General features: G+C 41.2%; 1 protein-coding gene across 2 annotated transcripts in view; it reads right to left on the bottom strand.

Annotated features, from left to right (window-relative positions):
* Positions 1-24418, bottom strand: part of LETM1 (leucine zipper and EF-hand containing transmembrane protein 1) — a 61096-nt gene that overhangs the window by 24309 nt on the left and 12369 nt on the right. For both annotated transcript variants that reach the window (XM_089692264.1, XM_089692265.1), the window contains exons 2-8: positions 19918-19975; positions 14487-14949; positions 11140-11283; positions 9810-9947; positions 3965-4168; positions 3747-3866; positions 2849-2980 (exon numbers count right to left, since the gene is read on the bottom strand). In XM_089692264.1, the coding sequence (XP_089548390.1) occupies positions 2849-2980; positions 3747-3866; positions 3965-4168; positions 9810-9947; positions 11140-11283; positions 14487-14949; positions 19918-19975 (1259 nt within the window). The remainder of the gene's footprint in view (positions 1-2848; positions 2981-3746; positions 3867-3964; positions 4169-9809; positions 9948-11139; positions 11284-14486; positions 14950-19917; positions 19976-24418) is intronic.

Here is a 24418-nt window from a genome sequence, read left to right as displayed (position 1 = left end):
GTGCCGGGCAGGTAGTTTTTTTTTTTTTACCTTTAGCCCTGCTGCAGGTGGAAGCATTCGGGCATCAGCGATGCCACCTGAATGCTTCCACACAGTGCAAGCCTTGTGTGAACTGCCCACCGTCTCCCAGGCTCCGCTTGTCCATGTACGGGCCAGGGACCGGCTCTTCGCTGTCAGCTAGAGGGGAGGAGTGAGAGCGGACATGTCCCCTCCCCTTCTTGTCCTGCCCCGAAGTGACATGATATCACTTCCCGATCCCCATTGAGAGATTCCCAGCCATTTTTGCCGGGAAAGAATGTAATGTGGTGCGATGTGCACTGCATTACATTCAATGGGGTACAGGGGAGACATGCAGGGTCTTTTAGACCTTCGATGTCTCAATTATCACACAGAGGACTTCCTCCCCTATGTGATGAAAAAAAAAAAAAAAATTATTTTTTTCTTTATTTAAATGTAAAAAATTAAAACTTACACCCAAGCACATAACATCCCCCGCACCAAAAACAATTGAGGCCCCCCCACCCCCACATATACAAATGTAAAAATAAACGCTGGGGAACCTACACATGAAAACCGTTGATTGTGATACACGTTACATATCGCTGCGCACGCCAGAATGCGAGCATTATTCTAGCATGAGACCTCCTCTGTACACTATACTGATGACCTAAAGGGGTTTTAAAAGTCACCTATAGAAAACATAGGGTACTGAAGTGCGTCACCATGTCACGAGCGCGCACAAATTTAAGGTCTGACAAGTTGGATATCCATTTACTCGGTGCAACCTCATCTTTTAGATTTTACAAAAAATATAAGGTAATTTATTGCTTTTTTGTGCCCTAAAATTAATTTACTTTTTCCATTTTATTCTCTAGGGTCTCTGCTTTCAGAAAATATATAATGTTTGGGGGTTTTGTGTAAAAATCAAGCCTAAAATGATTTTTTAAGCTTGCGCAAATATGGCTCTGGCAGTGAAAGGAATAAAGGATAAGCCGGACATTCCCCTTTCCTGAGGAGCACCCAATGTGTGCTTATTACACTGGAAGGTCTCTCTCCTCCCTGCTTGTCCTCGGGTGCAATGCTGGAGACAGGCATGGAGGGGATAAACAGCACAATGTTAAAATGATTCCAAAAATCACCTCGGATTTAAATATGGTTTTGGTTAAAAAATATCTTTTTTTACTCTGGACAAGTAGATTGGTACACAGATTTAGTCCCTAGACAAGTAGTTTTTTAAAAAATTTACACACACACACACAATTTTGTGCTTCTGCCATAGGGGGTGCACATGTGCCGCCGCCAGCTTGTTTCTGCTGTGAACACTCACAGCATAAGCCAATCTGCGAGTCACGACAAACGAATGTTCACTGGCACCCACCAAATCGGTGGGCAAGAGAGAGAACAGAGCTTTTCCTATGTAAACAAGGCAGAGCTCTGTTCTGACAGGTGGTGACCTGAAGGATCAAAGTTGGGAACATGATCCTTCAGTTCCTGCAGTAGCAACGCCAAGCACATAACTAGGCACAGTTAACCCTTTGATTGCCCTAGATATTAATCCCAACCAGTGTCATTTTTAGCACTGATCACTGTATTAGTGTCACTGGTTCCCACAAAGTCAGCTAGTGTAAAAGTGTTTGCCACAATATTGCAATCGCGTTATAAGTCGCTGATCGCCACCATTACTAGTATAAAAAAATAAATTAAAAATCCCAGTATATAGTCCCATAGTTTGTAGATGCTATAACTTTTGCGCAAACTAATCAATATATACTTAGTGTTTTTTTTTTTCCTTTTACCAAAAATATAAAATCGAATACATTTTGGACTAAATTTATGAAGAAATTTGATTTTTAAAAATTTTTTATTGGATATGTTTTATAGTAGAAAATAAAAAGTTTTTTTTTCAAAATTGTCAGTCTTTTTTGTTTATAAATTCAAAAAGTAAACACCGCAGAGGTGAATAAATACCACAAAAAGAAAGGTCTATTTGTGGGGAAAAAAAAGAACATAAAAATTTCATTTGGGTGCAGAGTTGCAATTGTGAGTTAAAGTAATGCAGTGCCGTATCGCAAAAAATGGCCTGGTCAGGAAGGGGGTAAATTTTCTAGAGGGCAAGTGCTTAAAGGACTATTTCACCTTCAGAAACATGTAACACATTACACCTATTTTTAGGGTGGAACATGTAACATGTTCCCATTCCTGCAGCTATCACCCCCCCTTTCCCCCCCCATCTGGTATCAGCTGATCATGGGTGCAATGCTTTCCAGGCTCCTAAGAAAATAAAAATTGTAAATGCACATTCTTTTTACCTGCAAAAAAAATTTTTTCTTTGTTTTTTTTTTTTTAAACATACTTCAAAACAAACAAGGTATCATTAAGCTCAATAAACTGCAACATGCAGCATCTCTGCAATTTATAGCAGGAAATTATGGTAACAAAAGAATCAAAAAGTTAGGTGGCCAAACTCAGAGTCACAAGCAATCCTTTTACATATAAAGTCCTGAGACAAAGTACTACAGTAATGTAGCTTATTTCATGACAAGAATGTCTTTATAGGTTTCATCATAGTAAGCAAGATTGAAATGCAAACGTCATCATTTAATTTTAATTAAATTCTAAATCCCAAGTAACATTAATTACAGCTACAGGTCTGAGCTCAATGTAAATCAATATAAAATTCTAATTAACTTCATGTTTACCAAATACAAACTACACAAAAGTATCACCAAAGTGCTGTTATTTAGTTTGTGTCATGTAGTTTTTGTTTTTGTCATGTAATTGAACTGACAGCAGGGCTCCATGCATCTATATGCACACTGCTGACATGAAAGGCTGATTATGTACATACCATGCTTTCCGGTAAAGTCTGCAGTGTTGTTTTGAGCTGATCAGCTGGGGAGAGAGTTTCAGGGAGATACAAAGCTCTGGACAATAGCAGTAATGATGTGGGGATTTCCTGATTCAAATGTAGTTCCAACCACTGTAATAGCAGATAAAACAAAAAGTTATCTTCCTAGAGCAAAGCAAGTCTCATCAAGCACAGAGCACAGCCTGATTCACCTTATGTCAAGCATTGCTAGGGATAATCAGTGTTTGTTTGTCTTCATGAACACAAAATTGCTTTTATTCTGCTGTGAAATGTGCCTGCTAGCAGGTCTGAAGCTCCAACTCTTATAAACAGAAGAACGAAGGATTAAAGTAGCATCACTGCTAAATCAGAGACTCCTTGTGAACCAATCATAGCAATCACAATTGTAAACACAAGTAGTGCTTACAAACATTCAGCCCATTCACACTTGTCAATTGGCTGAATGTTTGTAAACACAGCAAGGAGGAGAATCCTCAAATCAAACATGAAGTTGAGTGGGTTTTACAGTGCAACTGACAACCAGGAATTTTGGGATTAACTGTAAAGAAATGAAAGGTACCAACAAAAGAAAGCTGTCTAGAAAAAAAAAAAAAAATTATATATATATATATATATTTTTTTTTTTTTTTTTTTTTTTTATATATTCCTTGGAACAATGAAAGCTGAAAAATTGCTTGGTAAGGAAGGGGTCATTTTATCTTTTTAAGCAGGCAAATTGAGCTTTTTTTTTCATTATTATTGAAAGCTAATTTTTCATCTTTTCTTGTCCCAGAGATACAAGAAGCAAAATGAAGCCCCAGTGACAGAGGTCAACAGGACAGGGGACGAAGGGGAAATCTCACAAAGCAAAACACATGCAACTTCAACTATCTCAGACCTGCTTCAGCTGGTCTCGTAACCGTTCTTCTGTGACTCCGAGTGCTCTCATTCCCCTGGCACGACATGCCGCTTGTAGCTCTTTTACATTCAGCGTATCCACACCTTCCTCTGCAATAAGCTGTTGTACACAAAGAAAATATACAAATGTGTCAATACAGTTTCCATTCCACAAGCATGCAGATGTTGAATTTCAGATAGTGAGAATAGCGCAGAAACCTTGTCATCGGCTTTAATGGATCTCAGCTTCATGGTGAGCTGAAACCGCAGGAAGTTGTTTGTCCCAATAGACTGAAGTTCTAAAAGTTTACACAGAGCTACAAGCTGTGGCCTAGTCAGGTTATCAAGAGTCAGTTCATCCTCAAACAGCTTGGAGAACCGCAAAATCTCTTCATTGCTTGGCCTTTCTCCAGTGCTACGGATCTGCAGGAAAACAAAAAAAGTTGTCCATGTATCAGGGTATGTCGGGATATTACATATGTTTTTTATATAGATACATTTTGCAAGATGGCGAGGAGGTAAAAACCTATAATGCGGTCATGTACAGTTAAAAGGTTAGCTCCACCTAAGATGGATTGTTGCCTTTCACAAAGTTAATCAGCAATCAGATCGCTAGATAGATTAGGTATCCAACTATCCCCTATAATCTGCAACAAGTCCCATGTAGAGGAGGGGAGGGGGGGAGGGGCCTGCTGAACCGAACAAATTTTGATCCATGTATGGCTGTCTTTAGTGAGCCAAAGGGCCACCTTTAAAAAAAAAAGAAAAAAAATTGCATTCTGTGCTTAGTGGCCCTTTTAAACTATAAGAAAATTATTCTCAAAGCACTTTCTTTCAGAAAGAAAAACGAAAAACCCAAAAAGACTCACAAAAGAGAACAAATAATGTGGCTTGTTTACATAAGCAGACTACTTGGAAGCTCAGCCTTCATTGTTAAGTCTACCTGGAAATCATTCATAATCTTAAGGCCAAGAGGACACAGTCAGTTGCATTAAGCAGTTCTTATCGTTCCTCACATCATTCTTACAGTGCTCAGCGATCTCTGCTTTATTCAACTAGCAAAGAAACTGGATTCACTGAGAAAGGAATAGGTGGGGAAGGTTTATGACCTCTATGTACCTGGAAAAAAAAAAAAAAAAACTTAGAGACCCTGCCACTAACTTTAAAAATGCAGGTAAAAACACAGAAAATTGTGAATTTTAAATGTTTATTTGCAGTGTTTTTACATAGTAAATCTGGTTGAAAAGAAAAAAAAAAAAGGACAAAAAAGTCCATCCAATTTACTCCAACAGGTGAAAAAAAAAATCCCTTCCTGATCCACCAAAAGGCAATCAGATATTCCCTGAATCAACTTTTACTTTCCAGTAAAGAAAAAAAAAAAATGTATCCATTGTAATGCGTCTTTGAACATGCTAGAAAATGTGATTACTTTATAAGAAACCCTAGCACAGCCCCACTCCTCCTTGTACATCATAGTCCTCTTCTCCTCTAAGTGATAATTACTGCCTGCGCTGGCCCAACTTATCCGCCCCAGCCTTCATCTACCTACATAATCTTTTATGCATCTACCAGGGGAGGAGCGAAGAAGAATACTATAACGTTTCCTCTGAGTGACAGCTTTGAAAAGTTTGGCCTAAGCTTTTTTGGCAATATTTTTCTCTTTGGATCACAAGAGTGCACTTACGTTTGCTCCCCTGTCACCCACAGTCAGCAAATAGCCTGCTGTCAGCTGACGTCACAGCCATTCCAGGGTCTGGATGTAACCAGACTATATTGTTGGGATCCACCCAGCTGCCTGATTGACAGCTGGCTCAGACTCTTAGCCAGCTGCGTGAGCACTGGAGGGGAAGGGTGAAGAGCGGTGACTGACAGTCACCACTCTCCGCTCAGAGCAGACCTAGAACTGAGTGATCAGCAGCCATGTGACTGCTCAGTTCTTGGGTTTAGAGCTGGAAGGGAACACCTGCAGCATCAGACTGAAACAGCAGCATGGGGGTGAGTAGGAGTGTTTTTTTTTACATGGCCCCAACTTCTTTAAAAGGATAAGTTCATCTTTAAAACAATAAACGAACATCTTTTTTCAGCTAATGTGCATTTTTCAAAAAATTTTATTAGAAGTCTGTAAAGCATTGCACCTGCTTTCAGCAGATCACAGAAGCACTGCACATCTCCTGCAGACTGCCAAGTGTAAGTTGTCTGCTTGTATCTTGTATGGTCAACCAGTCACACAATGACAGGAACCATCAATGAACTACCTTCAGCGCACACCAGCACTCTGGTAGTTCACTGAAAATTACAAGCCACCAGCCACAAAGGCTGACAGTACTTGTAGTTTTCCCATTCACAGAACTCGGTGAATGAATGACGCAGCAGGACAGGCAAAACTCTGCATGCTCGCATTTTTATTTAAACTGTGACAGGGAATTTGGGGGAAAAGGTCCCCAGCTTGCTGTAACTACAGAGGAGGATTGGGGAGCGGATGCAGGAGTGGGAACATGTTACATGTTCCACCCTAAAAATGTATGAAACATGTAACATGTTCCCAGAAGTGAACTTATCCTTTAAGTCTGCTGGGGGCCGCTGACTTCAAAACAAGATGGCAGCGACCAGGAGTAATCTGAGGTCTTTAGGATGTCTGCACAAGAAAGGCTTCGACATGTAATACATGTATAAAATATGTTAAATACACAATATTATGTGATGTTTTCTGAAATGAATGGTCAAACAGGGTCCTTTGACGTGCATGTAAATTAATGATTTTATTACTTACAAGGGCACGCTGCTCTTAGATTTCACTATTGGGCTATAAGTAAAACTAATGGACTGCTAATGGCATCCAGGAGGCAACCAATCACATTAGCAAGAAGTTGCATTACTTGATTAGTCCTGTACAAATCAGTATACTAGCAGTTCTGCCATGCTAACAGGAAATACATACTTGACTTATTTGCCAACAGTTAACTGCAGATAATCATCGTTGACTGCAGACTGAATCAGCAGGGTATTTTGTTAAAAGATCAATAGGCTTATACAGCAATTAAATATGTAGTTTAAAGCGGTATATCAATCACCTGTGGAAGAAATAAGTCACCAGCTACAAAAAAAAAAAAAATGTAGTTGCTGACCTATAACAAACAGACACTCACCTGTCCCACGTTACAAAGCTGTCCTCACCCGGATGGTTTCTTCATTGGTCTTTGGTCCTCGACATCTTAACTGTGGGCAGCCGCCTGACTGTTTGCGGCTTCACAACTGGCTGCCCACTGCACATGTGCGAGCAGTAATCCCACAGGTTTCTGGGATTTGTAACATGTCCCAGAAAGCTGCAGGGAAAGTGAACTTTTGCCTCAGATCGCCTAGGCCAGTGGTGGGCAACCTTTTTTTTCAACTGAGCCAAATCTCGCCAAAACCACGATTGAAATTTATTTTGAGAGCCACATTTTTAAAACTGAAAATACATCTCCCATATAGTAATTCATCCCCCATAGTAATTCATCCCCCATAGAGTAATTCATCCCCCATAGAGTAATTCATCCCCCCTATAGTAATTCATCCCCCCTATAGTAATTCATCCCCCCTATAGTAATTCATCCCCCCTATAGTAATTCATCCCCCCTATAGTAATTCATCCCCCCTATAGTAATTCATCCCCCCTATAGTAATTCATCCCCCATATAGTAATTCATCCCCCATATAGTAATTCATCCCCCATATAGTAATTCATCCCCCCTATAGTAATTCATCCCCCCTATAGTAATTCATCCCCCCTATAGTAATTCATCCCCCCTATAGTAATTCATTCCCCATAGAGTAATTCATCCCCCATATAGTAATTCATCCCCCCTATAGTAATTCATCCCCCCTATAGTAATTCATCCCCCATAGTAATTCATCCCCCATATAGTAATTCATCCCCCATATAGTAATTCATCCCCCCTATAGTAATTCATCCCCCATAGTAATTCATCCCCCATATAGTAAGTCCCCCATGTGTCAATTCACTTACCTTTGCTCCGCGCGTTCCTCTCGCCGTGTTCCCGCGCCGTTCTGGTCTTCAGGGCGGACTGTGAGAGGAGAGGAGTTCGTCACGCTGCCCCGCCTACATCCTGGCTGCCCCGCCTACATCCTGACAGCTGCAGAGTCCTGACTTTTGGGGCGGCCGCCCGAGAGGAGGGAGGGGAGGGGGCGGCCGCCCGAGAGGAGGGAGGGGAGGGGGCGGCCGCCCGAGAGGAGGGAGGGGAGGGGGCGGCCGCCCGAGAGGAGGGAGGGGAGGGGGCGGCCGCCCGAGAGGAGGGAGGGGAGGGGGCGGCCGCCCGAGAGGAGGGAGGGGAGGGGGCGGCCGCCCGAGAGGAGGGAGGGGAGCGGGTGCCCGGCACACAGAAGAGCCGCATTTAAGTTTGTAAAGAGCCGCGACTTGCCGACCACTGGCCTAGGCCATGTGAACAGAAGTGGGAGCAGGTAACTTTCAAAAATAGGTATCCGCTCACCCACCCTAAAAAATGATGTGCCAAATGTGAAAGAGAAGGAGAGAGGAGGAGGAGTAACTTCTCCTATTGGGTAATGTTCCACTTTAACAAAGGTGGCATTGCCCTTTATTATTCAGTTTGCATAGCATGCATCTATAAACAGATCACATACGTATATACACTTTGAGTTCTTTGACCAAACTGCACTGGCTTGTCGCTTCAACACTAGAAAACATTTTCTGCTGCAGTTGTGGGGTTTGAGGTATTTCTATTAATCTCCTCCATGAAATATTATTACTTTCTTTATAATGGTTAATGAGAAACTGACGGCTATGTTGTTGGACACTCACCCGAAGTTTCTACAGATCTGGCATCCCTGGCTTGATATAGCCCAACTGTCCAGATTCAATCATACCCTTTTGTCGATATGAGATTTTTTTCACCGCATCCCCTGGAACCCTTTTTCTTTTTTCCCCCTTTTATTTGTTCCTTTCTTTCCCTTCTTCTTCTCTGTTCTGTTTGTCTTCATGATATTTGTGCCGATTGTAACCTCTTATTTTTTATATAAAAGAACTGCACCAGCAATATTGTATCTGTTGGACTTCCTCAGGAGAGGAAGATGAAAGAAAGATGAAAGAAAGAGCGCACAAACCTTGCGCATTACCTCAATAAATGGTGACGAATTTTATTAATAAGGAAATATACTCACAAAGTGATGGTATAACAGGCATAAGTAACCATAATCCAAACAGGGTTACAGGTAAATTGAAAAGGGGGGGATGAAGGCTAACGCGTTTCGAAGGGTGCTCCTTTCTTCATCAGAGCTGGGTTGAGCAGATAGAGACTTCAGTATGGCAGAGTTCCCATGGCAAGGAGATATTCAGCCACTGAGTGTCAGTATTACAGCAGTTCAGCCTGTTTAGTGTCATTCCCCCCCCCCCCCCTTTTCGATTTACCTGGAACCCTGTTTGGATTATGGTTACTTATGCCTGTTATACCATCACTTTGTGAGTATATTTCCTTATTAATAAAATTAGTCACTATTTATTGAGGTAATGCGCAAGGCTTGTGCGCTCTCTCTTTCATCTTCCTCTACAGTTTTATTAAGCTTCCCCAGCTTCATGATAGAGCTGCACAACCTCTGATCACCAGCGGATGATCACACAACATGCTGCTTGTCCCTAACGCCTATTTGATCTGAGTATTTGAGCGCAGGAGATAATGGATCTTTGGTGACGGACTTCCTCAGGAGGCCTGGATGTGGAATGCCAGTGTACATCCAGTGAGGCTCTGTGTTCCACCTTTCCTGCCTTTTGTAGGTGGATCGTGTGCTGATCTTTGATCGTTGTGTTCTAAGTCCTTGGTCTCTAATTGCCCACCATTTTTGCAAATTGTGATGCTTTATTTTATCTCTACATATACTGCACTTGTGTACTAAGTTTATTTCTTTGTCTATACTTCTGTGCATTTTTTTGTACTATTCATTAGAAAACTTGTAAGCTTTATTTGTTGTTGGTCAGTGCTCTTGTTTCTGACCGACTGTTACTCTGTCGTTGTCTATTCTATAATAAAATTCTTTGTAAAATAAATATTATTACCTTTTGGAAAAAAGAGGAGAACTCAATGGCCACATCTCCTTTGGCAGCTTTGTTCCTGAGTGCCATCTCCTCAATGGTATCCTGCAAGAACTTAGCCACTTCCAGCTTCACTCTCAGCTCTTTCTTCAATCTGTCATCCTGAGGATCAAAAACATCAGTATTAGTCCAAAAGCCTTCCAGTCAATAACGCCTTAATTAAAAAATGCATTAACAGGGAAACTAAAGCACTTGTTCTAGGGAAAAAAAAAAAAGTAATCTTTACAATAAAGCCTAGTACACATGAGGCATACAAAAAGTATACATCCATATGGAGGTGCTCTGTGCACCACTGTGCAGACAGTCCCATTGATGTCAACTGAAAAGCAAAAACTGCAGACACAGATGCTCCCAATTTGACATTTGTGAGGAGGGGGCAAAGGATATACTTGTCCCTATACGAATACTGATTTTCATGAAGTCTATATTTGCACAACATTTATAGGACCCCCAGATCCAGGTCAGGGCATTAGGGCAGTATAGTATATCTTAAAAAAAAAAAAAAAAAAAACACAGCTTAGTGTGCCTTCAATTAAGCCTGAAAGGTTGGTCAAGAAAAGCTTTATTGTATACGCAAGATAGAAAAAAAAACGTGTAGTCCTAACATTTTTGACCATAGGTCAGAAAATGATGGAGTAAATTCAAAACTATTTTTTTAGCTCTAAATAGCGTAGGAAAGCATTATAACCCATCTAGTTCCTATTGGTCTTTGAGTATCCAGAAAAGTAAGAATCTCACCAAAAAGTGTGGAAAAATATCCCCTTTGACAGCTGTCAATAGTACATGTTTTCCCATTGAAAGTTTTACCCTCCCCTCCTGTTCTGTTAAAATAAATAGATATCGGAAAATGTTTTAATCCTCCTCACTTTTCTATTTCAGTCACAAGGACAAATAGCAAGGTTGAATAAAAAAAAAACAAAAAAAAAAACACAGCAATATAAAAAAGAAAAGAAAAAAAAAAAACCCTAAAAAGCTTTTTACCTTACACCATTCTACTCAAAAGTAGGGAGAAGAAAGTTTTGTAGACTTCCGCTATTGGTAACTTAAGCATTATATCAAATAATACATTTTATCAGATAGAGAAAATTGCTTTACATTTTAGTTAATTGAAGGTATTTCCTTGATATCTTTTAGATCAAAAGCCTTAGAGAAAGATGCTGCAGACAGACGACACAGGTCTTTATGCAAAGCTGTAGCATATGGCAATATTACAGAGAGGCTCCAGTGATAGATTTCCTAACAAATGAGCACAGAGTACAAGCAGAATGGATAATTATGAAGGCTGTTATCTCACCTTCTTAGAAGTGGTCTCAAATGTGGAAGGCAGCATATTTGGAAACAGCTTCAGTGCAACTGGCAGAAGAAACTCCATGAAGGGGACAATGATGAAGACAAGGAAGGGGACCAGTCGGAAGAGGTCAGCACATATCCTTAGGAACTGCAAAGAGATGAACCACATTACAGAGAGGAACAAGTCTATGACAAACATTACAGAGCGGTTTCTTCACAATCCCAAAAATTGATGGACCAGAGGGGATCAAAATATAAGGATAGGCAGTTTTGAGGGCAAGCTTTAATATGAATGTATTTCTTTACCCTGTACAAGTAACAAATGGCTTCTCTTTAATGCAGCCACTTTCTAATGTCCTCTGGCACCCACCTTTCAGGCATCGCTAATGGGAAATAGGAAGGCAGATCAGGAATTGCGATTAGTACAGGGTTTCCAGTTTACTAAGTAGATGACAAAAAACGGCTGCCCTCATAGATACAGTAAAGGGGAAAAAAAAAAAAAAAAAAAAACACACACAAATATAGACATACAGGAAATGCGTTATTTGCAGGATTACCAGGTGACGATAGAGAAAAAACAGCCAAAAAAAGAAACCGTAAGCAGCCATAACACCTAAGGATCAGTGAACTGCAACATGGTGTATTTTTGTTTTTGGGTTTAAATACGCTTTTAAGCTCCGCCTCAGCAGGGAGAGCGCCAATTCCACACACAGAGCAATGATCTTATATTCAGCTTAATGCCCCAGGCAGATGATTTTTCGCTGGTGCTACAGCTCAAGCCTAATACAATCAAGATTTTCCTGCACCAACAATTTTTCTACTTAATGCTCAGTGGAACTACAACTGCACTTTAATCCTTAAGGCCTCATGTGCACAGGACGGTTTAACACTCCTTGCATTTACTCCTGGCATCAGCATTTTGCCAAAAAAAAGCCTGACACTTGCAAAAGTGTGCAACATGATTAGACGGGTCAGTTGCTTGGGCATTCATTTATATAATTGGCCAGAACAAATGATTTATTTTGGAAATTGAAATGAACACTCGAGCGCTAAAACACACCTAGCATTAACGACCGTTTACACGAGTGTTTAGAGGCGTCAAAAGTTTTTTTTTGGTGAAAACTCTGCTGCTCCTGGACACACAGTTTTTTTTTCCTGCCACTAAAATTTCATGTGTACATGGACACATAGGTTAACATGCAGTTTAGAGGCGAGAAAAAAAACAAAACCAAAAAAAACACACCAGACGCTCCTAGGAACAGCTGTAAAAACACTGTGTGCATGAGGCCTAAAAAGTAAGAGTCTGTTTAATTCAGTGGCTGGATGGTAAGTTACACGTTGGGGACACTAAGTAATTCTGAATGTGGAAGAGTCTGATGGAGGCTGCTGTGCTGGAACTAAGCAAAGATAGTAGATACAGGCCACTGGATGGGTGAGTACAATACCTACTCTATTGCAGGAAACTTTTGAAACTTTTTTTTTTTTGTGGCAGGATTTTTTTTTATGCAACCAACAGGGTCTCTTTAAGCCATCTCAGTGACATGTCCGCAGTATACTACTCTGTCTCTTCTAAAAAAAAATCATTAATCTGCGACTAGACAGCTAGCATCTTGTTACAGTCTGGCAGCCAGACATGCATACTACTGAAAGCAATTAGGTTGTATTTTAGCTCATCTGCTGTGTGCAGACATGTCAGATGGGTGGTAGAACGTTACCAATGCTGCAACATGTGGTAACAGCAAAACAAAGGCGTATACATTAGATTCTAGGATCCAGTATCATCATGTACGTCTAATCCATGCCAGTGAGTCACTTTTATATATCACACTACAGCTCACACAAGTAATATTAGCCATTCAACAGCCAGATAAATTCAGCAAGCAGGTCATAGCTAGTGCTCTGTCCTCTGCTCTTCACTGTCTGTTGTAGCTGCTCAAATCACAACTTGGAGTGAAAGAGAAGTTAGCTTTAAAGTGAGTTTTGTGAAGTCTAGATTTTTTTTTTTAACAAATAACAAACATGTTACACTTACCCACTCTGTGAAATGGTTTTGCACAGAGCAGCACTGAACCCCCACCAGTGCTCCAGGCTCCTCCTCTTTTCTTTGTGCCCCCGTAGCAAGCCGCTTGTTATGGGGCCACACATGCGTGCTCGCTCCTGAGCTGTGTGTCTATGGAGCTACACTCCATAGACACACATATCATAGTTTGGCCCTGGTCCCTATTCAGCATTTGATTGACAGCAACAGAAGCCAATGGCTCCTGCTGCTACAAAAGTCTCTGTGAGAAGCGGAAGAGAGGGGAGAGAAGACTGTAGCCGGCACAGCTCTGGATCCCTCAGGTAAGTGTTTGGGGGGGGGGGGGGGGTCGATATAGTTTGTGGGGTGCTTTTTACCTTAATGCAGGGAATGCATTAAAGGAGTAAACACCGACCTTTAACATGACTAAAAATTAATATTTATAATGAAGTGGTCGGAATGAAATTTAGTTGCATTTCCTCGTATGGCACTTTTAGTAGCAGGAAGAAGAGGGAGAAGTTAATTATCTAAGCTATTATCATGCAAATTTTAGTTTCAACATTCATTTACACAGTTTTAACAATATGAGGCATATTACAATAAGCAGAAAACTGTTGAAAAATTGATAAATGGTGGCCTGGATTATAGGTCAAGTGGCAAAGAAAAGACAGGCTCCTGTCACAAAGCAAACAACGTAATCAAAGAGGGGCACAGAAATGGCTTTCTTGGCAGAAGGTAAAAGCAGGCATCCTGCAGTGTCTGATCAAAAGCAGGATTCCCACTTTTAGAAGTTTAAAGAAGAATTGAAGTGGATTTAAAACATAACCGCTTTATTTTATGACAGAAGAGACTCTGTACGTCTCCTCTGTTACAAGCATTTCTCCCTGTGTCAACATTCTTCCTCTAAGGGCCCTTTTTTTTTTTTTTTACGAGTTGCTACCTGTGTTGCTGCAGTGTCTTTACCAAAATGATTGGCAATGCACATTATCTGCACTGGTGCAGTGCCATTGATCTGGATGGCAACCGAATGCACCTGGCTGAAAATTCACAACCCAGAATATGACCAGGTGAAGATGGAAGCACTGGTGGCAAGGGAGATCACAGCTATTGCATCACCAGAGATGGGCAAGATAACTGTGCCATAATGGCAAAAGCTCCAGGGAGACCCAAACTTTGTGAGCGAATTGGTTACACTTAGTACGGGTTTCCTTTAATAAGGCACAGACCAGTATTTCTATTCTACATAAAGTCTACTTTAGCCAATATGAAGTATGAACTTTCACAAAAGGTACACTTTAAATCACCATTACAGAGCTTGTTCATTTATCCCTTACCTGTCTCCTTTCCCTTCGAGACAGAATAGCTCCATTGAGAATTTCCCACATCATTCTTGCAGCAATTGTGGTGTCGATCCACAGAAGGCGGAAGCCATGATAGTAGTGCTTTAACTCATCAATGACCCTCTGTCCCAAAGACTTCTTTACAGTCTCCACTTCTGTGGCTGGACTATAGACTGGGCCACCTTCTTCCAGCTTTTTATTTTTGTCCTTCAAAGATTTCAAGGATTTCTCAACCACAGAGTCATCAAAAAGTGGTCTTGAAGAGTGAAGACTTCTGATGGACAGATACTGGGGGGCCAAAGAGCCACTTCTGGCCAAGCTACTCCATGCAGGCGAAGGACTGTGGACTTTGTAGTATGTTCTTTCAGGTCTATTAGTCCACGAACAGGCATTACTACTGTCTCTTAATGAAATGTAAACAGGGTGGGCAGCAGTGCAATTTCGAACATTAGAACTCCTTCATGATTTGAAAAAAAAAGAAAAAAAAAGTTAAACATAAAGGCATCAGGTTACCAATACATTTTAAAGCCTGAACACCAACCATAACCAAGAGAAATGTACAACGTAAAGGACCACAGTAAGTACTTGAAATTCATGTAGTAGATATTATTCTGAAACTTGATTGGCTTCTATGGGAGGGGTAAACTTTGCAACATTTCTCCTACTGTCTTTAAAGTGTCTAGACTTTAAACAAGCCCTCCAAGTACCTCTGTTTCTATAGTCATTGCAGAGAAATTCACCATTTCCATTTCTAGTGACCATCCTCTCCAGCAGGTCTGATTTGCACCAAGTGATCACCTAAATATCCCAGTAGAGAACAAAGATGTCAAGATGTCACTCCCCTAAATCTTCCCAACTTGGGAACAGTCCATTGCCCACTGGTTGCAAGACATGTCACCAAGATGAAATGTGGTACAACCAGCCCTACCCTCTCATGAGAACGGCAATAGTCAAAGAGAAAAGGCAGGGCAAAGCATTAAAAGATGTCCAAATCAAGAAAGAAAGAAAAAAGAAAAAAAAAAAAACACACAACTCCCCTTTCTGTATTATAGAGAGAAATTGCTTTGGCTTGCCTGAGTTTCTCAACTCCTAAGGCCATTTATTCCAAAAGATGGCACTGAGCACAGTTTTGAGCTGGGCTACAAGGTCTTTTCAGTGTCTGAAAGACGAGCCATAGCACATGTGTATTTGTTGAAAGGCGCTTCTACAGTCCTTAACTAGAACATGGATAAAAGCCCAATTCTGCCTGCAATTTAGCTGCAGTTGGAAGTATCCAAAATTAAATAGTTTAAAGGGAATTAAAGCAGTAACAACAATTTTGAAAATGACTGCAATAAGGTGAGTTGGTTAACTGTGCTGTACTGTGTGTATTCCAGTTAGTTTTGATCTTTAGTGCCCTGCGTATATTAAATGCACCAACAGACATTGTGAGCCAACTACTGATATACAAAATGCCTTTTTTCTGGAACCTTTTATAGAGGATGCATTTTATGGTTTCTGCTGTAGACGGACACCTTTGTAAACACCATTAAGTTTCTTGCTGACGCCGTTCTGTGCACCTGAGATCAAGGTTCGGCCTAATGCCACTAGATATTAACAAATAGAAAGAAAAAAAAAAAAAGGAGGAACTAAAACCTTAAAATAATACCAGTTTAACAGTGTATTCTACATACCACCATACCCCAGCTTTGTTCCAGTAAAAAAATGGCCTTTCATCTATTACATTGGCTAGGAATTGATTCATCATCACCTTAATCTAATCAAAAAAACTCAGTGCCTCTCAAAAAAGACAAAAAAAAAAAAAAATCTAATTTTAAGCAGGCAGGCATTTATTCCCTTTAAAGAGACTCTGATCCTTTGCCTATGCAGGCTGAAGTGACTGTCTTGCTAGTAAACCCCCTGCCATGGCTTTTGATTGGTCAGCACTGTCACATGAACGGTACTGACCAATCAAGAGCCCTCCCCAGCACTTTCTCGCCTTTCCTACCGCTGAGAATGAGAATATCTACCACCATGGTATACATCCCTACATGCCCACTCTCCCACTGTCCACTGCGGGAAACCTCCTTGCACCACTCTGGTGTAAACTCAGGCTACGACAGCCTGGGTTCACACAGAAGCAGTGGGAAAACTGTATGCAATTTGGACAGGAATCGCATTCTATTCTTGGTGGTGCAATTTGCGTCCATACATTTTGTAAAGTATCTGTACTCAGTATCAGCAAGTACTTGACCAAAAGTATCAGTACTCAAACTCGCTGATTTAAAAAAACAAAAAGGGGTATCTGTGCACTCTTAGATTGTAAGCTCTAATGAGCAGGGCCCCCTGAATCCTCCTGTATTAATTTGTATTGTAATTGTACTGTCTGTCCTTATGTTGTAAAGAGCAGCGTAAACTGTTGGCGCTATATAAATCCTGTATAATAATAATCCCTAACCCAAACACTATCAAATGTAAAAGGGAGGGCAATGACATCATCAACTTTGACGTAGAGCTTATAGAAGGTGTGACTCTCAGAGAAACAGAATGGCAAAGAAGTGTATGGAACGTTATTTTAAAATTCGTCCGGGGAGTGAGCTAGCAAAAAAACTCCAGAATGACCTCTTTAAATGGTCTAGTCCAGGGGAATAAAGGGCCAGTTTACTGTGCTTCAAATAGTAGGGGGGCTGAACTGTAGCCAGTGGGAGTAGAGAATTTCCAGTCATTGATGGAAGTAAAAATTGCATAGGCTTGGTGTTCCCTGGGAGTAAAAAAATTACATTGCTTGGTGTCAGTGGGCAGAATAGTGCCCCATAATTGGTGTCAGTGGGAGAATTACAGTGCCTTAAAAAAGTATTCATGCCCCTTGAAATTTTTCACATTATGTGCTGTTACAACCAAATAATTGTGAAGTAGAAGGAAAATGCTAAATGGTTTTCAAAATTTTTTACAAACAAATATCTGAAAAGTGTGGCGTACATTTGTATTCAGCCCCCTTTACTCTGATACCCCTAACTAAAATCTAGTGGAACCAATTGCCTTCAGAAGTCAGCTAATTTGTAAACAGAGTCCACCTGTGTGTAATTTAATCTCAGTATAAATACAGCTGTTTTGTGAAGCCCTCAGAGGTTTGTTGGAGAACATTAGTGAACAAACAGCATCATGAAGACCAAGGAACACACCAGACAGGCCAGGGATAAAGTTGTGGATAAATTTAAAGCAGGGTTAGGTTATACAAAAAAAATATCCCAAGCTTTCAACATCTCATGGGAGCACTGTTCAATCCATCATCCGAAAATGGAAAGAGTATGGCACAACTGCAAACCTACCAAGATATGACCATCCACCTAAACTGACAGGCCAGGCAAGGAGATCATTATTCAGAGAAGCAGCCGAGAGGCCCATGGTAACTCTGGAGGAGCTGCAGAGATCCACAGCTCAGGTAAGAGAATCTGTCCACAGGCCTACTATTAGTCATGCACTCCACAAATCTGGCCTTTATGGAAGAGTGGCAAGAAGAAGGCTATTGTTGAAAGAAAGCCATAAGAAGTCCCGTTTTCAGTTTGCGAGAAGCCATGTGGAGAACACTCACAAGAGGAGTCCACCCTGCCATTCCTCCCGCTTTCTTCCCTACTGTGACTTCAACAGTAGTGGCGGCAGGACAGGCCACACAGAAGAGGAGTCCACCCTGCCATTCTTCCCACCCTCCTCCCTGCAGTGAGTTCAGCGGCAACAAGTACATTCAGAAGAGGATTGCACTCTGCCATTCCTCCTGCCCTGCACACTATTGAGATAAGGTAGGGGGAAGATTAGGGGGGGGCTTTGATGTCAGAGGGGGGAGCTGTGATGTGATAAGGGGGAGCTATGATATAGGGGGCTGTGATGCGGGAAGCTGTGATTTGAGAAGGGGGAAGGGCTGTGATGTGAGAAAGGGAGCTGTGAGTTGGATGGGCTGTGATGTGAGAGGGAGCAGCTCTGATACAGGGGGCTGTGATGTAAAAGGAAGCTGTGATATGGGGGGGCTGTGATGTGAGAGGGGGGAGCTAGGATATGAAAGGTCTGTGGTGTGAGGAGGGCTGTGATTGAAAGGGGGCTGTGATGTCAAGAGGGGGGGGGGGGGGGAGCTGTGATGTGGGGGTTGTGATTGCAAGGACCACTGTGATGTAAGCAGGGCTTTAATGTTGGGGGGCTCAGATGGGAAAGGGAGTTGTGATGTAAGGGAGGCTGTGAAGGGAAAGCCCGGAGTCATAGAACAAAAATGAGATTTGGACCTCTGAGGAAAGGAAATGTTACCAACTGGACCTCGGTGAATTTTAATTCAGTATCCCTGGTATAGATCAAAGCATTTTCAGGTGTTAGAATGTCCTAGTCAAAGTCCAGACCTAAATCCAATTGGGAATCTGTGACAAGACTTAAAAATTGCTGTTCGCAGATGCCCTCTATCCAATCTGACAGAGCTTGAGTTATTTTGGAATAAAGATTGGGCACAAATTTCACTCTAAATGTGCAAAGGTGGTAATACATACCCAAAAAGACTTGCAGCTGTAATTGCAGCGAAAGGTGGTCCTACAAAGTATTGATTCGGGGGGGCGGGGGGGATTGTGGGGCTGAATACAAATGCACGCCACACTGTTCAGATATTTGTAAAATCTTTTGAAAACCATTTATCATTTTCCTTCCACTTCACAATTATGTGCCACTTTATGTTGGTCTATCACAGGGGTTTCCAAACTTTCTAAACAAAGGGCCAGTTTACTGTCCTGCAGACTTTAGGGAGGGCAGGACTGTGGCCACTGGGATTAGAAAAAGTCCCAATGTCTGTGGGAAAAGCAATGCCCCATCTTTGGCGTCAGAGGGGGGAACTGCGCCCCATCTTTGGCGTCAGAGGGGGGAACTGCACCCCATCTCTGGTGTCACTGGACCCCATTGTTGGTGTCATTGGGAGAGACTGTTCCACATTGTTGGTGCCATTGGGAGGAATTGTCCCCTTCATTAGTGTCAGTAGAGGGAATTATGCCCCATTCTTGGTATTAGTGGGTGAAATAGTGCCCTAAGGGCCAGATAAAAGCAAGCAAAGGGCCACATCTAGCCCCCGGGCTGCAGTTTGGAGACCACTGGTCTATCACATAAAATCCCAATAAAATACATTTACATTTCTGGTTATAACATGACAAAATGTGGAAAATTTCAAGGGGTATGAATACTTTCAAGGCACGGTTGTTCCCCATCCCTGGTGTTAATGGGAGAATTAGTACCCCATCTTTGGTGTCAGTGGAAGGAATAGTGCCTTGTATCAGTGATAGGAATAATACTCTAAGGGTAGGAAAAAGGCAAGCAAAGGGACACATCTGACCCACAGGCTGTAGTTTGGAGACTAGGGGTCCTTCCAACAAAACAGTGTACAAGGGCAAGCACACTTAAACATAAAGTAACATTTGTTTCCTACCTGTGATTCACCAACCGTAGAGAAGTGCAACCAAGACACACACGTTCAGCAAAGAGGCCTAAAAAGAGAACAGGATTAAAAGCAGTAAATTAGATCTATACATACTTTCAATCATTTTGAGTTTATAGAAAAGCAGCAAAGAGAAATAATGTGCTGGTAAAGATTTTCTACAACTTAAAACAAGTTTATAATCCTGCCAACAATTCAATCCTCCAATGACTTGTGTCAGAGCCAGAATACTAATAATGCTGGCCAAAGGTAGCTACAGAGCTCTGCTGTCATTTATAACAAAGCCAGAAAATCTAAGTATGCTAACAGAACTCCTCCCATTGAGAATTTTTTTTTTTAGACTATCATGGTTTTTGGTAAATGTCTTGTTTTCCTCATGTTTGCGAATTTCTAAACAGATGTTTTATATAATCATTTTTTTACCATCTTTATCTTACAAATAAACATTTAATACAGGATGCATCCATAACACACATTCAGTTGTACATTCTGAACTTTCCAAAATGGAAAGCCCAGCACTAGCTGCTCATTTTGCAGCCATTTTAGTTCAAAAGTCAAGCCAGACATACTGTATTTGGAGAGCAATAAAGAGAAGCAACCTCTCAGTAAGCCACTGAGAGCCTGAGCCAGCCATTCCCTAAAGGGTGACTACACTTGCAGTAGCCTTCCAAACCTTCCTTCCATCATTGAATTTCTGGCAGTTCTGATAAAGCTTTAGCACTTCATCATTGACATGGCTTGCCCACTCAATGTATTGTAAACATTTCTACTGTCCACTGGGGCATTTAATCATACTAAAGTGCAAATAAGAAAGTGTGGGAGCAGGATGCTTCAACGCTACCCAAAGTGTTGGAGCTTTACCTGCCAGAATGGTCTGGGATTTGGCTGTGACAGGAGTTTTTTTTTTTTTTTTTAAAAGGTGTGAAACAGATGCAATAAAATGGTCACCTCACATAACATGTAGTCGGTATAAGATGTTATAGGCGCATCCCATACGCAGATATATACTGAAGACTATATTTATTTATTATTTTATTTCAGGTACATATATAGCGCCGTCAATTTACGCAGCGCTTTACATATATATTGTACTTTCACATCAGTCCCTAACCCTCAAGGGGCATACAATCTAAGGTCCCTAACTCACATTCATATACGAGGGCCAATTTAGACAGGATCCAATTAACCTACCAGCATATCTTTGGAGTGTGGGAGGAAACCGAAGTACCCGGAGGAAACCCACGCAGGCACAGGGAGAACATGCAAACTCCAGGCAGGAGATGCAGTGGCTGGGATTCGAACCAATGACCCTAGTACTGCCAGGCAGAAGTGCTCACTATTTTGCCACTGTGCTGCCCTGCAAATAGCAACCTCAATGACATACAATGCAATTGTACATAGGTTTCAAGAACCCTCTGGTTGGGCTGTGCAGGAATCAACCTTGCGTTAGAGGAGAATCCCTCTGACACCCAGAGGAAACTACAGATTCACCGGGATGGGGGATGTAAATCGGAGTCTAGTGTGGGGTATCCAACTAGGGTCTGTGCACAGTTTTGAAAGGCTGCACTTGACAAATTTGCTTTGAATCTAGAAGCCAGCTAAAAAAAAAAAAAAAAAAAAAAAAAACCTAACAAAGATTTATTTTCTGTTCAAAGTATAAAATGGCAGAATAAAATAAAAACTATAAATTACTTATACTTACCCTGCTGGTCCCATGAGGCTGGCAATATTAAGTAATTCATTGCTTTTTATTTTATTTAAATCTAACAATCAGACAGCCATTTCATTCAGTTACAATGCTACTGAATGAGACAGCTTTCTCACTAGGGATGTCATACAATATTACCTCAAAGGTCTTGGGAAATGCAAAATTTCTGTAAAAAAACCCACTAAACTTAGGGAACAAAAACAAAAAAAATTAGCCAAATTTCGGCAAAATATGAGTTTGCACCGAGTAAATAGATTCCCAACATGTCAAAGCCTAATCTTGTGTGCGCACGTGAAATTTATTTTTATTTCAGGTACTTATATAGCGCCATCAATTTAAACAGCGCTTTACATATATATTGTACATTCACATCAGTCCCTAACCCTCAGGGGGTGCACAATCTAAGGTATGGCGACAAACTTCAGTATCCTACATTTTCTATAGGCAATGCTTTAAAAGCCCCCTATAGGTCATCAGTTTAGCATGAAGGAGGAGGTCTGGTGCTAGAATTACTTCTCTCATTCTGGCATGCACGGTAATATGCAACTTGTATTGCAATAAACATTTTCATGCGTAGGCGCCCCAACGTGTGCATTGACATTTGTACATGCGTATATGTGGTGGGGGGTGGGCCTCAAATAAAAAAATAAAATAAAATGGGGGGGGGGGGGGAGGGGGATATTTTATGTGCTTGGGTGTAACAAATTTTTTTACAAAAAAAAAAAAAAAAAATATGTTGGGGATGACAGCTCTCCTCCCACCCCTCTACCCTGCAATGCCCGCTATGCTGGTCCAGGGCCCAGAGATGGGTAAGCAAAACCCAGGATACATAGCGGGTGGGGGGTGGGAGAAGATAGGAGGCCAGGGGCACTTTACTATGTGTGGAAGCAGGGCGGCTCTGACAAGGGTGTGCATCTCTGCAACAGTGAATGGGCCGACAAAAGCCCAGGTGCCCGGACACAATTTCTAGCTACTACGGTGACCTGGTGCCTGGGATTTGTCATTATCAACAAAGGATTTTGTACTAACTTTTGAATAAATTTCAGTTAGCGTGTTCAATTCTTTTTCCGTGTCACTCCATTTTATTGCACATAACTTAATTTTTGAACTTATTTGGTCTCTCTGTATGTATTGATTGCATGGGTTGCTACCGACATGTGGTGAATATTTCATGTCAATAGCACCTTTATATTTACTGAGAAAAATGATGACGCATTCAATACTTATTTTATACTTCTAATCTGAAAAAAAATTACATATAGTAGGACTAACAGTATGCTTAAGGTAGTAGGAAAAATAAATCCCCAGAAGACATCTGCTTTTGACGAACCATGTCAGACAGAGCCTCCCCCGTGACATCACCACGTTCATTATACCGGACATTGATGCCAATTCTGCCGTTTGGTGAATATGATGTTATACATATGCTCTTTGATATTGGCAAAGGGCTAGATGACTCCACACACAATTTAGCAATGTTAACATCTGGGAGGACAGTAACATTTATACTGAAGCTTCATCTGATACATCTGTGAAGGTTCTCATTCATGCAAGTCATGGGATATCCAGTAGTAATTAGTCACATTCATATTGAAGAGGTTTCATAGCCTTTCCAAGCCACTTCTTCAGGTCCAATGAGTGGAAGATACTCCAGTATCAGATATGTCTCTTCAAGGCAGACTCCTACTCCAGAAGCAAGTTCACTTCAACTAGGCTCTCTGTTCTTTAGAACATAATGGCTGACAATAGCTTCTCAAAATCTTTCTATGGAGTTTTATTCACACTTGTGCAGCTCCAAAGCCACGCGATTTCCAGTGTGACTTTGGAGCACGATTTTGATGCAACTTTACACTCTGGAAAAAAGTTGCATCAAAGTAGGGCAGGAAACTTTTCAAAGTCGCACCGATTTAAAACGGGTGCCACTGAAAAGAATGAGCTGTGACTTTAATGTCCAAACTTGCATGACAAGTTGCACAAGTGTGAATGGAGCCTTACGGCTTGGATACACAGGGTGTTTTTTTTTATGATTTTTTTTATAGTGTATTAGGACTTGAAAAGACAGGCTTCAGAGCCCAGAAGCAAGTCAAATGCTGCATGTCTAAAAGGGTTTCTGAAATGCATTTACTTGCCTTTTAAGCAAAACTGAAGGCTTTTTAGACCATACTCAGAGTAGGCAGGTGATTATCACAGAAAAGACATACAATGTCTCCTCTGTTAAAAAAAAAAAAAAAAAAAAACCTGCCGTAGTCTTCTGCAGCATGTGCACTAAACTGTGCATACGCAGCTCAGCTTACATTGACAGCACTATATGCCAGGAGGATAGACTCCTGTGCAATGATGTATACGCTCGAAGACTCGCACGCAGGGAGAAGATGCTGGGGAGGGATATGGACCATTATAGAAGACGTAAGTTGCTCCGATTCCCCTTTCAGCAACTCCAAGGTGCTTCTGAGCTGAGTTTTTATCTACATTGACTTTGAGGAGAAAAGCAATTCAGACACAAACATAAGCCAATGTGCTGGCTTCCCTGACATTGCCACTTTACAAACAGACCTCACTGGAGTTCCTTTTTAGCCACTTGCATCAGCCCAACACATTAAAGCACACCTATCACAAAAGTACTGTATGAAGTGCTGATGTTGATCTTCTGGCAATGCTGGCTACCTGGCTGTCTGAATTTGATCACTTCTGAGTCAAGGATCAATACAAGTATGCAAGAAGGAAAGAAAGAATTCTTGAATTTCATACTCATTCCACAATTGAGACTCAAAGAACAGAAAGGAT

Source organism: Staurois parvus, unplaced genomic scaffold (assembly GCF_062004578.1).
Source record: "Staurois parvus isolate SC_StPar_1 unplaced genomic scaffold, SC_StPar_1.0 ptg000581l, whole genome shotgun sequence".
Taxonomy (NCBI): domain Eukaryota; kingdom Metazoa; phylum Chordata; class Amphibia; order Anura; family Ranidae; genus Staurois; species Staurois parvus.
This window is presented reverse-complemented; position numbering and strand designations above follow the sequence as displayed.